Here is a 17,842-nt window from a genome sequence, read left to right as displayed (position 1 = left end):
CTTCCTCCTGGGGCCACACTCATCTCAAACTCAGGGTGAGAAAAATCCCATTTCTTCATGGGCGCTCGCCCCCCGGCATTAAATTCAATAAGCAAACACATTCAAGTACCTCCGTATAAGGACACTTCTGAAAGAAGCCAAGTGTGCTGGGTGGGTGGACACCAAGTCCCTGAGAAGGAATCCCAGCAAAGAGGCAGCAGCTCCACCTGCTGGGCCCTTTTCCACCCTGGCACCAGGAAGCAGTTAGAAATCAGAAAAAGATTGGCTGGGAGCAGTGGCTCATGCCTGTAATCCCAGAACTTTGAGAGGCCAAGGAGGGGTGGATCACCTGAGATCAGGATTCTGAGACCAGCCTGGCCAACATTGCAAAACCCCATCTCTGCGCCTGTAATCCCAGCTACTAGAGAGGCTGAGGCAAGAGAATCGCTTGAACTCAGGGGGCGGAGGTTGCAGTGAACCAAGATCGCACCACTGCACTCCAGCCTAGGTGACAGAGCGAGACTCCGTCTCAAAGAAAAAGATGAACATATTCAAGAATAAAGCTAGGGCTTGACACTCTCCCACTTTGGTGGGAAGGGCCCAAGAATGTGGCAACAGACTAAGACTGAGCCAGGCTCGCTGAACTCTCTGTTGGACAGACCTGAAGGGTCCACATCACCATAGAGCTGCTGTTTGGAGACTTGGTTTGTACAAGAGACCTGAGCCAAACAAGTCCTGACTCAGAAAAGCCCTCCAGCTCCACAGGCTGCCCACAGCCCCCTTGGCACAGCTAGAGCAGTATGCCACCAACAGCCCAAATCACCCCTAGGCCAAGAAGGATGGATCCTAACCAAACAATACTCTTCCCTCCCCAACAAGTCTGGGGTCCCACTGAGCACGAAAGCAGCAAAGCCCTGGCCAATTCTCAGAATCCACGGCGCTGGGGCCTGTCTTTGCTTAGTCACAGGGACAGCCAATCTCTTTGCTTAAAATCCTTGAGCCTTGGAGACAGCACTCAGTACAACAGCAATTCAGAACACCCAGCTCCCCTTACAACACTCCGATTACCTTCAGCCTGGAACTCACAGTACACCAAAAGGATGGACTTTCCTGCTCCGTTTGGCCTGGGAGCGCACCTCTTCAAGTGTCAGTTTGTGCTCCTGTGCCAGAGGCTGTGTAGGTATGCCTGTACCTGTTTATGAGGCCTGAGTTATATGTGCCTTGTGCATCTGTGAACATGAGATTCCATGAGGTGAGCCTACCTTCATGTGGGTGTATGGTTTGTGAGAAAGCATTTAGGTCTATTCCCTATCCTCTCCCCCACTTTCCCACCCAGCAGGGGCAAAAGACAGAGTAGCAGCATCCAGCTGCTTGACCCCCGGATCAGACTCCTGCTTAGTCTGCTCACTCCCCTGTCCAGTATCACTATGATGAGCCCCTTCCCTGGTTTCATCCTCAAGTCTCTAAAACTGTCAGCACTGACTAAGCTCAGCACCTCCCCAGAAGGGAGTGCATACACACAATGGGAAGGATTTCCTTCCTGAAGGCAAAACCTACTGGCTTCTGTTTCCTGGCCCTTTCTGTTTTCCAAGGCCCCTGATTTAAATTCCACTGGGTACACCCTGAGGAAACAGGCTTCCAGTCTAGGCTTGTACAGGAACCTCACAATCATGGGCACTTACTAAGTATTAACAAATTTCTTTTAAAGCCTTGAAATCCACACATGGCTGTTCTCCCTCCATGGGGTAAGGGCTGACCAAGCCCCCCAGAACCCCGCTCCCTGTTCTCCCATGTTTGCTCTAAGCATGTTCAGTCCTGTCCTTACTGGCCTTGGCCTATAATCCTGACATGGGCAAACAAAGGAAGGAGAGAACCAGGGAAGAGAAAGAAGCTGGCTATCACACTCAGGGGTCCATATTCCCAGAGAGAAGGTCTGCACCAAGCTATTCTGGCCTTGGAATTGTGAGTTGACATGGAGTGCAGAGGGCAGAGACACAGCCAGGCTTATTCTGATTTGAGCTTCATCAATAAAGAAGAGGTGCTCCCGTAGGTTCCTTGTTCCAAGAGTTTCTATTTGCACTGTTAAGTGAGAGAAAAAAATTCCTCCTTGGATAATTTATGAAGCCGCCTGAATAGCTAATAAAAGAAGAATGAGTGACGGTAAAATCAGTCTATCCACTAGATAAAACACTATGCAATCATTAAAAATAATGTTTATTTTAATGTTTACTCTAGCATGTATTACTGTAAAAAATTTTTGTGATGTAACAAACTGGGAAAGAGCTAATGATTTAATTAAAAAGTAGGACATCAAGTTGTTTACTTTAACTACAAAACACAAAAACATGGACCAAAAGTGATGCGTTTTACAAAATGGAGAAAATCAACTAGACTACCCACAGTAATTGTCCACCTCCACAGCTCTAGCTCCTAGCACAGTTAAGTATGCAATAAATATTTGTTACTATTGAATAAGCACTGGGATTAGGAATGAATTAATCTATTTTCCAAATCTGCTGTAATGAGATCCTATGTTAATTATAATAAAAAAAATTCTGGGCCGGGCGCGGTGGCTCAAGCCTGTAATCCCAGCACTTTGGGAGGCCGAGATGGGCGGATCACGAGGTCAGGAGATCGAGACCATCCTGGCTAACATGGTGAAACCCTGTCTCTACTAAAAAATACAAAAAACTAGCCGGGCGAGGTGGCGGGCACCTGTAATCCCAGCTACTCCGGAGGCTGAGGCAGGAGAATGGCGTAAACCCGGGAGGCGGAGCTTGCAGTGAGCTGAGATCCGGCCACTGTACTCCAGCCTGGGTGACAGAGCAAGACTCCGTCTCCAAAAAAAAAAAAAAAAAAAAAATTCTGGGCTGGGTATAGTGGCTCAACCCTGCAATCCCAGCCCGCTGGGAGTATCGCTTGAGCCCAGGAGTTCAAAACCAGCCTGGCCAACATGGCAAAACCTGGTCGCTGCAGATAATTTAAACATTACTCAGACATGGTGGCACACGTCTGTAGTACTAGCTACTCAAGAGGCTGAGGCAGGAAGATCACTTGAGCCCAGGAGTTCAAAGTTACAGTTAGCCATGATCACACACTGCACTTCCAGCCTGGCAACAAAGACCCCATCTCAAAGGAAAAAAAAAATTATGCATATAAAAATAAGACTAATTTCACAAACCAAAAACAATTACAGAAGAGAGGGAGATTTAATGTTGTCCATAGAAAGACATTAAATGTCAGACTGACAATTTAGTTATGGTTACAAACCGGAAAACCATGCCATTTGGACTAATGGAATTTGAAGTTACTAGAAAAAGACAACAGATTTTTGATGCAGAATGACGAGGCTTATCTATAACATGTCAACGTTTTCGACGACTCTGAAATTTATAAATAGCTGGGGAGTTCACCGTTTCTTTCTTCACCTTCACTTTCTGAGTTTTATCCTACAAAAGAGTAAAAAGGTAATCAGTAAAGAGAAGGAAGTGGTTTTGTAAAATCGAAAGGTTAATAGACTACCTATTAGGAGCCCTTTTCAAAGTTGAGAACACACAAAGCCCTACTGCCCAAGGCATCCACTGTAGGCAATGAATTAACTTCTCCCCTAGGCATCTAGAAAGTACTAGCTGTGTACAGTCCTGGGAAAATTGAAAAGAAAGGTGTTCAAGTATTTGTTTTATTTAAAATTATAATTTTAATTCTCTCACGGAACCCCAGTTGAGAAAGGCTAACCTAAATGATCTACAAAGCTAAAGAATTTGACATTTAGAGGAATGATAAGAATATGAAAGGGGCATCTTATATTCCTCAGCTCTGCTATTTAACTACACAATGTTGTCTATTTTTAAACACCAATGAGTGACATGCACTGTTTTGTTAACCTGTTTAAATGTTACGGGAGCTGCTCATAAGCTATAAAGTTCATATGCTACCCGATCCTACCCTTTGCTGTTCCAAAGCACTGACTAATAACCCCCTTATTACCTTCTTAATCAAGGCACATTTCAACACTGTCAGAGTAACAGACACTGGCTCAAACCACTGCCCCTGAGGAGCAGACATTTTCACTGGGGTTGATTTACACACAGCTGAAATCCAGCCTGAGTTAAGACCTTTACAAGAAAGAAAAGGAAAAAAAGAAAAAGGCCTAAGGCTCTCTCTCCTCACCATAAGATCTTTGCGTGTTTGAATTTTCTGAGCAATAACGAACAATTTCTTCTCTCGTTCAATCCGCTGTGTCAGGCAGTTATATTGCTTTTGCCTTTCTTTAGCTATTCGCTGGAGAAGAAACACACATTCTCAGTGAACAATGAATAAGACAAAAATGAGTAAGAAACTGTTTCTTAATCCATTTAAGCCAACTGCATAGTTCATCAACTCCCTCCTTTCGCCAGAATCAACATAATATGGTAACAATAAAGTTACCCATTTTAGGAACATCACATTCTGCAGCTGAAAGGAACCCTGGGTCAGATGTAGTGGCTCACACCCGTAATCCCAGCACTTTGGGAGGCTGAGGAGGCAGGGTCACTTGAGCCCGGGAGTTCAAGACCAGCGTAGGCAACATAACGAGACTCTGTCTCAAAAAAAAAAAATTAATTAATTAAAATAAAAAAGGAACCCTATAGACTAACTTATCAAAACCCGTCACTTACAAATGCAGAAAAATGAGGCCCAGAGAAGAAGTAAGTGGTCCAAGGACACATGGCTCACCTGAAGCAAAGTCAGGACTGTCCCCCTCTCACAAATCCCAGGAATCTTTCCACTACTACACTAAGCTGCTTCAACCTTTGTGTGAGTGCCACAGTCACCTGAGATGATAGCAGGAATGAATCAGTGTTGGAAACCCTACACAAAGCGAATGGAGAGCAACAGAAGAGTCCGCAACAGAAGGTCTCCAGGTAGTGTGCTGGTGCCTGAAAATCTAACCACTCAGAAAGCACAATAATTTTTTCAGCAGAAGCTGACCAGAGAATTCTCACTGCTAATGACTCCTCAAAGATCAGTGGTGTCCTTAGGTTTTGGGAAATCATCAACCTTAGAGAAACTGATGAAAGCTTTGGGATCTTTCTTCTTCTTCTTTTTTTTTTTTTTGAGGCAGAGTCTTGCTCTATCGCCCAGGCTGGAATGCAATGGCACAATCTTGGCTCGCTACAACCTCTGCCTCCTGGGTTCAAGCAATTCTCCTGCCTCAGCCTCCCTAGTAGATGAGATTACAGGCGCCCACCACCATGCCTGGCTAATTTTTGTATTTTTAGTAGAGACAGGGTTTCACCATGTTGGCCAGGCTAGTCTCGAACACCTGACCTCAAGCGATCGACGTACCTTAGCCTCCCAAAGTGCTGGGACTACAGGCATGAGCCACCACGCCCAGCCTGTCATCTTTCTTGAGATAAATGTACATACACGTTTGTAAAAGGTTGTGCAAGCACATACCTATCTGCACAAAATACCAGTGAGAAAGGGGGGTTTTCACAGACCTCCTAAAGCTCACTCATGGGTTGTCTACCCACTCCAAGTTACAGACAAAATATCCTTGCAATCCACCCACCAGCAGTCTCTTAATAAAAATAATTTTGCAGTAAACAAAATAGAAAGAAACAACACTACTAGACAAAAATGGCAAAAATCTAAACCTCCCTAACTTCTCAAAAGCTATGCTGATGAACTATTCTACATGGGGATTTGGAATACTAATCTCTCTAGGGACTACCACAATTCTTGAAAAGTGTCAGTGACATGGCTAATTGAAAGTACACCTAATTGCCGGGCGCGGTGGCTCACACCTGTAATCCCAGCACTTTGGGAGGCTGAGGCGGGTGGATCACAAGGTCAGGAGTTCAAGACCAGCCAGGCCAAAATGGTGAAACCCCGTCTCTACTAAATATACAAAAAATTAGCCAAGTGGTGGTGAACGCCTGTAATCTCAGCTACTCAGGAGGCTGAGGCAGGAGAACTGCTTGAACCCAGGAGGCAGAGGTTGCAGTGAGCCGATATCGTGCCACTGCCCTCTAGCCTGGGTGTCAAAGTGAGACTCCGTCTCCAAAAAAAAAAAAGTACACCTAATTGACAACACGGTTATCACAAGAACACTCGTGAGCAAGCTCTTTGGCTGGAAGTATTATCTACAGAGGGAAATATTACTGGGCCTCAGACTTCAACAATTCACGGATTCTAGCACAGTCTCACAGCAGTGGTTTCAGACAGCTTTTGTTTTCGCTTTATTGCACAGACTGTCAGATTTATGGGATTACCCAATATAGTCAAACTAATTAGGGGTATTTATATTACTAAAGCAAGTTTAGCTGCCTCTGAGCTAGAGAAAACTGCTGTGAAATTAAACATTGGAAGCAAAACTGATGCAGTGTAAATGATTCAAATCAAAACAGAACAGCTGTCTGCTTGAAACACATTGACAGCATTTTTTTTTAATGAATCAGTCAGAAGAGTTCAACTCCAGAAGGCTTTGAGGAAAAGCATGTCTTCTGCACAACCTAGTTACAGTGACGGAAAGCACCATAAGGAAAAGCCAAAACAAAATTTTTGCTACAATACACAATATGAAAGACCTTTTGGGCAGGCATGGTGGCTCACGCCTGAAATCCCAACACTTCAGGAGGCCAAGGCAGGAGGAAACACTTGAGATCAGGAGTTTAAGACCAGCCTGGGCAACTTAGCGAGACCCCGTTTCTACAAAAAAATTAAACATTAGCTAGGCATGGTGGCACACACCTCCTGGTGTGTGTACCCAGGAGGCTGAGACAGGAAAATCGCTTAAGCCCAGAAGGTGGAGACTGCAGTGAGCCATAATCACACTATTGCACTCCAGCCTGGGTGACAGTGAGACCCTGTCTCAAAAAAAATAAAAATAGACAAAGACCTTTTGATGTGCGTATTCACTGCTAAAGGTTCAATATTAAAGTTCCAAATCCTTTAATCTTCAGTAATTCCTTTCTCACAAAGTGCAGGGTCAGAATTGGGATTCAAACTCAGGTCAAAGGCCAGAACCTAAGCTTCTGACCACTATACCACACATCTTCTGATCATAGAAATCAGAGAGCCCTTCTCCACTTCCATCCCATCATCAAATCCTCCTACAAATCCACTTTTATAAGGGAACTCATGAGTTTTCCATAAATAATTATTTGAGACCAGGCACAGTGGCTCACGCCTGTAATCCCAACACTTCGGGAGGCCAAGGCAGGCAGATCAACTGAGGTCAGGAGTTCAAGACCAGCCTGGCCAACATGGCGAAACCCCATCTCTATGAAAAATACAAAAATTAGCTGGGTGTGGTGGTGTACCCCTATAGTCCCAGTTAGTGGGGAGGCTGAGGCATGAGAATTGCTTGAACCCAGGAGGCGGAGTTGCAGTGAGCCAAGATCGCATCACTGCACTCCAGCCTGGGAGACAGTCAGACTGACTAAAAAATAAAGTAAAATAAATTTTTAAAATTCTTTCAAATGCAGTGGCAAAAAAAAAAAAAAAAAAAAAAAAAAAAAAAAAAAAAAAAAAAACACTTAATTCCCCTAAACTCACACGTGAAGAACAACAGATAAAATTACCTTAAGTCCAGTCTGATTGGTAACTCCTTTCACTTTTTCTTTCTGCAAGGTCTCTATCCTGGGCCTATTAAAGACTCTGTCGACTAGCTCCGGGGCTGTTTGCAGGTGAGTTGCAACGTCAAACTGTTCAACTAAAATTCAAGACAATCCTTAAGGCACTGTCTGTTTCTAACACCAAACGACACAGACTGGCATGGTAGACTGTCCCAGAAACCTTCAAACATTTCATACCTTCCTTTTTGGTGTCAAAAAAGAACACATGCTTGTTCTGTTGCTTCCCCTGGAAATCCAGCAGATGGAGCTCTGATTTTAGTCTTTCAATTTTCTAGAACACAGAGTATGGTCTCACTTTATATTAGATTCTTCTGGGGTACCAAAAAAAAAAAAAAACTGCAAAAGTTTAAACCATTTCACATCATTATTGCCAGTCAGCAAAGAACTTGCTTTATTCTTTTAAAGGAAAGGATCCCAACACATATCAGGCACTGGGCACTTCCCAAGATGCACTTAATCCTTGTAACAGTCCCCTGAGACAGAAATAAGGGAAGAGCCTCAGGGAGTTGAATTTGCCCATTGTCATGAGGCTAGTAATTGGCAGTGCCAGAACTCAAACCTAGGTCTGTCTCATTTCCAAACCTGAACTCTTTCCACTCTACCATGCTAACTATACTTCTAAATCATTATTACAATCAAGTGAGATTGTAAATGCCAGAAGAAATTAACAAATACCTTGAGATTGATAAATTTAAGTTTCCTTTCTTAACCAATAAAACGAATCAGAACAAAGAATGAATTACCTTAGCTTCTGCAACCCTCTTCATTTCTATATATTTGACGTCCTGAGTTCTCATCAGCTTTAGTTGTTCTGGGGTTACTTCTTCCTTAGTCTCCTTAATAATATGTACTCCATCCTAAAATCCAAATTTAAAAGATATATTCCCTATTACATTAAAAATCATTAATAAGTTGTTGGCACAGTGCATGTGCCATCAATCTAGAACAAAGACAACCATAGGCCAAGTGTGGTCACTCACACCTGTAATCCCAGCACTTTGGGAGGTAGAGATGGGCAGATCACTTGAGGTCAGGAGTTCAAGACCAGCCTGACCCACATGGTGAAACCCTTTCTCTACTAAAAATACAAAAAATTAGCTGGGCACAGTAGTGTGTGCCTGTAGTTCCAGCTACTTGGGAGGCTGAGACACGAGAATCACTTGAACCCAGGAGGCAGAGGTTGCAGGGAGCCGAGATCGCACCACTGCACTCCAGCTTGGGCGACAGAGACTCCATCTCAAAACAAAACAAAACAAAAAAACAACAACCAAATGCTGTATGCTAACAGCAATCCTAGACACAGGCCCCTGAGGCACACGTTCAGTGTGGCACCTCCAGTCATCCATCCTAGAACAGCTCCGGGTATAAGATAACCCAGAATCAAAGGCAGAAATGCATGCTCCTCTGCAAGTAGAAGGTTTGCCTTGGACACTGACCAAGAGCACCTGGAGTAACCAGAGAAGGGTTAAATTAAGGCCAAGGATCCTTCCTCTCCATCTCCTCTCTGTCCTTATTTTCCAATGTGGGGAGCTCAAAATACCAACCAAGCCACTGGGCACCCACCTGGAGTTTAACCCGAGTCATTTTGTAGTAGAATTCATCTGGATTTTTTTCAAGAGCCTTCTTACGGAGAGCTCTGAGGTATTCCTGTTTTTTACGGTAGTCACTAAAAGACAGGTTAAATGAGGTTCATAGCAAAAAACAAAAAGATAATTTTTAAAAACCAAAACCCACAATAAGCAAACTTTACAAGCATCTAAAAGGCCACACAGAGCGAAACTCAAAAAAGCCAAAGCAGTGACTGGATCTGATGGACACTCCACTGTCACTGAGCTGAGCTCACGCTTCGCAGGGTCCACAATCTAATCAACAGTTCCTACTCCAGTGGAACCTGAAATTAACTGTCCCCAGCCCACATATGTTTCAGTGCCATTTATATCATTACAGGGAAACACCAAACAAAGTACAAATTAAAAGTCCTTAGACAGGATATGGTGCAAGCTTGGGCACCAGATGACCACATATAACTCAGAAACTACACAGTACAGTATAGCACAATGACTAGAATCATGGACTCTGCAGCCAGACAGCATGCGTTCAAATCTGGACTTGACAACTTCTGGCTAAGTAACCTTAGATAAGTTATCAAACCATCCTGCATCCCAATTTCACTTGTAAAATGAATACGATAATAGTAACCTATCCCAGAACGTTGCTGAGAGGGACGAATCAGTGTAAAAATGGTAAAATATCCTAGAACACCGCCTGGCCCAATAACAACACTTAATTATCATTGGGCTTAAAATCTCTGGGAACTACAGAAACTCATTTAATCCATCACCACCATCTAGACCAGGGGCATAAGAAGGACCTCAGCTGGCCGGGCGCGGTGGCTCAAGCCTATAATCCCAGCACTTTGAGAGGCCGAGGCAGGTGGATCACAAGGTCAGGAGATCGAAACCATCCTGGCTAACACAGTGAAACCCCGTCTCTACTAAAACTACAAAAAATTAGCCGGGTGTGGTGGCAGGCGCCTGTAGCCCCAGCTACTCGGGAGGCTGAGGCAGGAGAATGGCGGGAACCCGGGAGGCAGAGCTTGCAGTGAACTGAGATCCAGCCACTGCACTCCAGCCTGGGCGACAGAGCAAGACTCCATCTCAAAAAAAAAAAAAGAGGGACCTCAGCTGATATGTAGGGCTAACAAATAATTAAGAAGTATTTTGCAAATAAAGTGCTAATAGAGAAGAAGAATGGGGATAATTGTTTTATAAAATGCTTTCAGAGTTCATTATCACCCACGCTTGGTCTCATGAATCCATCTTTCACATCTCTTCATTCCACACCACACACATGGTATGTAAGAGACTCAACAAATGGAATTTCAGATTATATCTTGCACTTCAAGAAAACAAAGAGAAAAAAGATTCGGCTTTGGGCTCAAACACCAAGGCAGAGCCAAATCAAAGCCACTATGAGAAAATGATCTGGAACAACATAATACAAATAATTCACAATGCAACTACAGTTAAATAAATAATGATCTGCCTAAACAAAAAGAGAAATTTAGGGTCACAGAAAAAATTATCTGACAGGCTGCCAGAGCTTTAGCCATTCTATCAATGGCAGGAAATTATCCCGTTGGACAGTCAGGCAATTCAGCTGCAGTGCAAGGAGGTTGTAAGCTTCTTGGCAGTGCCTCTACCAGAAAGACTGAACTCACTCTGCACGAAGTTTGTAATCTTTCTTTTTCTCCAGCAAGCCCAGATGTTTTCGAAAGCCAGGCTAGAAGACAAAAGAAAAAACAACATTGCTTAGTTTCCTCCACGAACACATATCCAAATCAACATGACACCTAACAGGCACAGGAGTCTCTGAAGCACTCAGTAAATCCAGTCCTTGGAGCTAACCCATGACCCTGTCCCCTCCCCTCCCCACAACTGGGCTCTGCCCAAGGATGAGAGGGACCCTGCCAGCACCAGACGGGTCACAAGCACTGCTGTAGTAGGTTTCTTGGCCTATTAAGGACAGAGAGAGGCAACAATGACTCGGCACTAAGCAAGCAGTTGCCAGTTGTACTAAAATTACTACCAACTTAATCCAAGGGTTTATAAAATACTACAAAGGGAAAAACATAGTAACAGGGAGGCAACTGTGGTAAGGGAGCTAAATTTAGAGTCTGGAGATGTGGGTTCAAATCCAAGTTTTACCTCTGAATAATCTGTGACCTTGGGCATGTCACTTAACTTCTCTGAACGGCTATTTCCTGACTGTAACATGAAAATAGTACCTGCTTCTCCGTGTTATCCTGAGGATTCAAGGAGCTCGTGTAAGTGGTAATGCCTGCACATGGCTTGACACATAGCAGCTGTACAGCATGAGTTTACTATTATTATACTTGTGGTACTAGGTATGAGAAAAAAGTATGACAGAAAGTACTTTCTCTGATGTAGACTTGGAGAGCACGGAAGGTATAAGGATTAAATCTTGGTATGATCTTTCTACATACTACCATTTGTTGAGCACTTAGTATATGTCAGGGTCTTGCAATGTGCTATGCTCGTTACACAATATCATCTAATCCCCACAACAACCTTGTAAAGAAGGTGAAACAGGCACTATTGCTACCCCAGTTTTCCATAAAGAGAATGAGATTTAGAGAATGATATGCCCAAGAACACAGAACTAATAAGCAGCACAGCCAAAACTAGAACCCATTCTCCCTAGGGCCATCACAGTAGACTGAGTCCTCTTCTGTTGTGAATAATGTTAACATTTTGGGAAATGCACACACTTCTCTAGTGTTGCAAACTTGTATAATAGGCTGGGTGCAGTGGCTCATGCTGTAATCCCAGCACTTTGGGAGGCCAAGGTGAGTGGGGCACCTGAGGTCAGGAGTTCAAGACAAGCCTGGCTAACCTGGTGAAACTCCGTCTCCACAAAAATACAACAATTAGCCTGGCATGATGGCGAGTGCCTATAATCCCAGCTATTCGGGAGGCTGAGGCGGGAGAATTGCTTGAACACGGGAGGCGGAGGTTGCAGTGGGCCAAGATCGCATCACTGCACTCCAGCCTGAGCAACAGGGCGAGACTCCGTCTCCAAAAAACAAACAAAAAAAACTTGTATAATAATAATTTGGGTAGGATTTTTTTTTGAGACAGAGTCTTGCTGTCGCCAGGCTGGAGTCCAATGGTGCGATCTTGGCTTACTGCAACCTCCGCCTCCTGGCTTCAAGCAATTCTCCTGCCTCAGCCTCCCGAGTAGCTGGGAATACAGGTGTGTACCACCATGCCCCACTAATTTTTGTATTTTAGTAGAGACAGGGTTTCGCCATGTTGGTCAGGATAGTCTCCATCTCCTGACCTTGTGATCCACCCACCTTGGCCTTCCAAAGTGCTGGAGTTACAGGCGTGAGCCACTGCGCCCAGCCTAATTTGGGTAGGATTTTTAACAGTCATCTTTCTGATCTTTTATCCTTCAAGTGATGCAATACATAGCTATTTAAGGCCAAGCTCACACGTGCAATCCCAGCACTTTGGGAGGCTGAGATGAGCAGATCACTTGAGCCCAGGAGTTCGAGACCAGCCTGGGCAACACAGTGAGACCTCATCTCCACAAATTAAAAAAACAAAATAAAATTAGCGGGGTGTCACAGTACACGTCTGTGGTCCCTGCTACTCAGGAAGCTGAGACAAAAGAATGGCTTGAGTGGGTCGAGCCTGAAGTGAGTCATGATTGCCCCACTGCACTCCAGCCTTGGCAACAGAGGGAGACACTATCTCAAAAAAATAAGTAAAATAACACCAAACCTCCCCCAATAATTTTAACTTTGATTACAGCAGACAAAGGGAGGTTGACAGAGTAGAGAAAGCAAGCTAAAGGGTCAAAAGAGCAACAACATGAGGTGAGGCAGAACTCCTAAAATCTCTCATGTCCACCTGAATGTACACCCGCATTACAGAAGGAAACCTGGTATTGTATCTGAAACAGTTTACATAATAACACATACACCTTCCATATAAAATACCTTCAGTAGCTCCCCCACTGCCCTACTGAAGCATCTACAGGATGAAGTCCAAACGACTCAAATATGGAACGTTTGTGTCAATGGTTTACCCACATTTTCAGGATGGCCTTTTTCTCACCTCTTCCACATAGGCCTTCCGTTCCTACTCAGCCATGGCCATGCCATGTCCACAGCCAGCTTTGAAAGCCCTCTGTTTTCTCTGCTAATCCAGTTCCACTACTTACAACTGTGACTTTGGATATACTCTTCAATCTTAATCTTTAAGCACCAGATTCCTCATTTGTAAAATGCAGGGCTGTGCCTAGCATATAGTAAGTGCTCAAAAGGTGATAGTTTTGGCCAGGTGCAGGGGCTCATGCCTGTAATCTCAGCACTTTGGGAGGCCAAGGCGTGTGGATCACCTGAGGTCAGGTGTTCGAGACTAGCCTGGACAACCTGACAAAATCCCATCTCTACTAAAAACACAAAAATTAGCAGGGCATAGTAGTGTGCACCTGCAGTCCCAGCTACTCGAGAGGCTGAGGCAGGACAATCGCTTGAACCCGGGAGGCGGAGGTTGTAGTGAGGCGAGATTGTAGCACTGTACTTCAACCTGGGAAACAGAGCGAGACCCCATCTCAAAAAAAAAAAAAAGTTTGATATACGCTATTAAGCAGGAAGACTGAACTGTAGTTAAGAGGCCTTAGTTCTATCCCATCAGTCAGCTGCACAAGTCTTTCCCCTCTCTTCCTCATCTGTAAAATTAAGATGGAGCACACACGTATGCTAAGGGCCTTTCTGAATCAGATATTAAGCACGGGATTCCTGACGGTGTTTCAATTGATTCTGCATATAAGCTTATTTCTACTCAACCTCCCTACACAGACACACCCACCATAGAAATCCTAGAACTGTTTACTCTGCCTGAATCTGGTGTTTGTAACTGGACAAGTCACCACTCTGGACCTCAGTTTCCTCATCTGTATAATGGGAATGGAAAAGGCCAACATTAAGGGCTAAGACATAAACAAAAAGCACATGTGGCAGATCTTCATGAACCACAAGCCCAGTGTGATGATGATAACACATTAGTAAGGACAGTCTCTTCGGTCAGGACCCCTATATGCAGCAGGCGGAGCTAAGCATTAGACATGGGATCCAATTTCAGCCCGGCAGTTTTGCCTATATGAGCTCTGACCTCAACTCCTCAGAAAAGGCCAGGCACTTGACAGACATTATCTTACTCAATCACCACACTGAAATCTTCCAGAGTAGGTTTTATATCCCCAAGGAAAGGGGAGCAACCCTGCTCTTCCTACAACGGAAACAACAAATCCCCTCCACTCGTTCCCACGAAGCTCCGCCCCAGACACACCAGCGTCATTAGCATACATTTGCGTGCATTTGTATACAGTTTGGACCCGGATCCCACAGTGGCGACAGGGTTGGGGAGAGAGTAACACATGGCGACAAGGGCCAGCACTCGTGGGGCCTGTGTGGTCCTACCTGGCTTCGCTCTCGGTGTTCCCGCTGCCGGGACTTAGCCGCCTTCCGAAAAGCCGCCGCCATCTCTGTGCAGCCTTGGAAAACCTCACTGGACAACGCCGGATCCGCACTGCCTCTGCCGCCGAATCCACTAATTCCTACCGGAAACAGGCCTAGCCGCCGGTGGTTTAGAACCGCCCACTTCCTCTAAGCAACCTATCCGGAGCCGGTTTTCCGGACGTACGTCATCCAACACAGAAGTCACCGCAGGCTGCTTCTGGGAAGTGTAGTTTCCTAGATCTAGTCTCGTGACTCTCCAAGAACCAGTTCTTATTCGCTAGCGCCTCTCCACGCTACCCATATCTCACCTTCGCGCTCGGTCCGCGTGGGCACCTGGGAACACGTGGCTGGCACTGCCCTCCGTCTGAACTGGGCTCGGAGTGTGCGCATGTGCAGTCACTTACGGCTCAGGCACGGGTTGCTGTATTTAGGCGGTATGTTTAAAGCTAGAGCAGTTTAAAGCGGTTTTCGGATTTACCTGTGTTGGGGCTGGCCGGGGGCGGTGGCTCACGCCTGTAATCCCAGCACTTTGGGAGGCCGAGGCAGGCGGGTCACGAGGTCAAGAGTTCGAGACCAGCCTGACCAACATGATGAAACCCTGTCACTACTTAAAAAAAAAAATACAAAAATTAGCTGGGCGTGGTGGCGTGCACCTGTAATCCCAGCTACTCGGGAGGCTGAGGCAGGAGAATCACTTGAACCTGGGAGGCAGAGGTTGCAGTGAGCGGAGATTGCGCCATTCACTCCAGCCTGGGCAAAAAACAACAACAAAAAAAAAAACAGTGTTGGGGCTCAGGACACGCCACTCCAAAATATGACTGTGGGAGGCCAGAATATGCCACCCCAAAATATATATGTCTCTGGCTTATTTCTTTCAGCTGGTTATGCTGAGAAACTGCAGACACGGGAGTTGCTCTGAAAAGCTGTCCTTCCTTTTGTAGAAATAAATTTACACCTACAAAGGAAATCTACATTTTTAGTGAGGTATCTGTGTCAAGAAGAGGGCTGACAACTATTACTTCCTGAGAAATTTTATCTCCATAACAGGACAACATTTCCTCCCCTCACCTTCCCATAATTTGTGTTGCCGCCATCCCCCAGAGGCCCCATGCCACTATTCTTTTCTGCGACTCAGGACATTATATAAACGTCATTCATCTGACCTGTCCATTTTTTGCTCCTCTACAACAGTGTACAGGAAAAAACATTCTATAGAGAGACAAGAGACCTTAAAACCATACCTGGCTCTGCCACTCACTTACAGGTTGTGTGATTTTTGGCAGGTTTCTTGACTTTAGTGAGCATCATTTTTCTCAAGCATAAAATGAGGATAATAATAACATGCACTTCTTGCCTCATATTGCTGTCAAGAGCTCACAGTTGAACTGAGGAGTCATATCTATAAAGAGCATAGAAGGGAATCACCCAATGACAATAGCTATAAAGTTCCGAGTCCCTCACATCCCCAAGGGAATGGCTAGTTGACGATACAAGAATCAGAGGCAGTACAAGGTAATGACCCATGAAGTGTGTTCTGATGCCACCCCAGTCAAGGTAAAGTTCGATTCACTAAGCCTCCATCTCCCCATCTGTAAAACTGAGGTAATAATAATACTATACCCACAGGACTGTTTTGATGATGAAAGGAAATACGTTTAAAGTGCTTAATGCTGTTTTTATTCCCTGGCAAGTTCACAATAAAATGGAGTTACTATTGTTATTTTTATTATTACTAAACCTGCTTCTAAGTTTAGGGAGAGGATTGGGCACAGTAGAGCATTCCAGAGGCATTTGGTTTCTTTTCCACCACATGAAACAGGGTGTATAATTGCACCCATTTCTCATGACAGGGGTAACTCTAGCTCAGGAGCTCTAGGGAAATCCTCTCTTTAGTCCCCAGAAATGCCAGTCCAGTCGACCAGTGGGCATGAAAGAGCTGAAAGTATGGGTTTGAGCCTTGCCCATTTAGGGCCTCCTGCATTAACAAAATTCCATCTCATGTATCACTTATCATTGGAAGACAAGGCCCTTTATAATCTGCCCATGCTCACCTTTCCAGCCTCATTTCCATTAAGAAGACGAGCTATCAGGCAGGGTGACTAGGTGGCAGCCCCAGCCACTCCTGCCTCTTCCCCTGAAGAAGGCACTGGGTGACCAGTATACCCAAGAGAAGCTAGCTCTGTACATTAGACAGGGGGACCCTGGTGTCAGCCCTGGCTTTGTATCTATCACCTATTGTCTTGTGATCTGAGGCCATGATGTCAAACTCTCTGAGCTTGTCTTCCTCTGTCAAATGGTGATGATGATGATGATGATGATGATAATCACCTCATCTGTTTTTTGTGAGGACAGAAGGAGGTAATGACTACCACATGGCATGGTGCCCTTCACACAGTCAACATTTAACTACATTAATTCTTGCTCTGCCCTTCCCACTTCCCAAGCTCTGTGAAAGTCACTTACTTATTTCACCCTCTCCACCCACAAATTCAATGTCCAGCTTGGGGTCACAAGGAAAGTTTCTAGGCGGCCAGGCACAGTGGCTCATGGTTGTAATCACAGCATATTGGGAGGCTGAGGCGGGCAGATCACTTGAGGTCAGGAGTTCGAGACCAGCCTGGCAAATATGGTGAAACCCCGTTTCCACTAAAAATACAATTTGGAAGAGGTTATCTACAAAGCCTTGAGGCCTTCAAGGGCTCTAGGCAGCCAGTAAGTAAGAGTGAGCAATACACCCAGAGAAGAAAGGCTGTGTTCTCACTAGGGGGAAGGAGGGCCTGTGGTTACAGGCATCAGAGAGTGATTCAGCACCCAGAGGAAACCATGAGAGGCCTGTCAGTAGCCACCCAGGGCCTCCTTTTGAAAACCCTTGCAGAGTGAAAAAACAGCAGGGGTGCCCTAAGCATGAGATAAAGAAGAATGTGTGGGGACCTCTAGGGTGAGTGAGAGACAACAGGATCCTACTCACCCAAGGCCAGTCATCCAGCTCTCAGGCTCTGCTTCCAGCCCCAGTTCAGACACACCTGTTTCCCAGGGAGGGGGAAGAACAGATAGGGAACAGGAACAGGGAGTCCATGTGGGTGATCCCTGGACTTCCCTGGGGCACGTCCTCTTGGGCCAACGAAAATAGAGTGAGCAGGGAAATGTGAGCCTACTGGGGAGTGGAAATTGAGACAGGGAGACACAGCGT

General features: G+C 45.2%; 1 protein-coding gene across 1 annotated transcript; it reads right to left on the bottom strand.

The window, feature by feature from the left end:
- Positions 1 to 3,164: 3,164 nt before the first annotated feature.
- UTP11 (UTP11 small subunit processome component) lies at positions 3,165 to 14,768 on the bottom strand. The gene is made up of 8 exons (XM_010352686.1): positions 14,614 to 14,768; positions 10,822 to 10,883; positions 9,165 to 9,267; positions 8,345 to 8,458; positions 7,779 to 7,872; positions 7,548 to 7,678; positions 4,150 to 4,260; positions 3,165 to 3,428 (listed from the first exon to the last, which is right to left on the bottom strand). Exons 1-8 carry the CDS (start codon positions 14,674 to 14,676, stop codon positions 3,345 to 3,347), a joined length of 762 nt encoding a protein of 253 aa, XP_010350988.1. The 5' UTR covers positions 14,677 to 14,768; the 3' UTR covers positions 3,165 to 3,344.
- Between the last annotated feature and the right edge of the window lie 3,074 nt (positions 14,769 to 17,842).

Source organism: Rhinopithecus roxellana, chromosome 12 (assembly GCF_007565055.1).
Source record: "Rhinopithecus roxellana isolate Shanxi Qingling chromosome 12, ASM756505v1, whole genome shotgun sequence".
In the NCBI taxonomy this organism is placed as follows: Eukaryota; Metazoa; Chordata; class Mammalia; order Primates; family Cercopithecidae; genus Rhinopithecus; species Rhinopithecus roxellana.
The sequence above is the reverse complement of the archived record's forward strand: the minus strand, read 5'-3'. Positions and strand labels throughout refer to the sequence as shown.

Excerpts from the sequence above, each read along its gene's own strand:
- UTP11 (XM_010352686.1), bottom strand. The coding sequence starts at position 14,676 with ATGGCGGCGGCTTTTCGGAAGGCGGCTAAGTCCCGGCAGCGGGAACAC. Across the intron at positions 9,268-10,821 it reads GATTACAAACTTCGTGCAGA|TGACTACCGTAAAAAACAGG; the intron begins GTGAGTTCAGTC and ends CCTGTCTTTTAG. Across the intron at positions 8,459-9,164 it reads TGACTCGGGTTAAACTCCAG|GATGGAGTACATATTATTAA; the intron begins GTGGGTGCCCAG and ends TTTGGATTTTAG.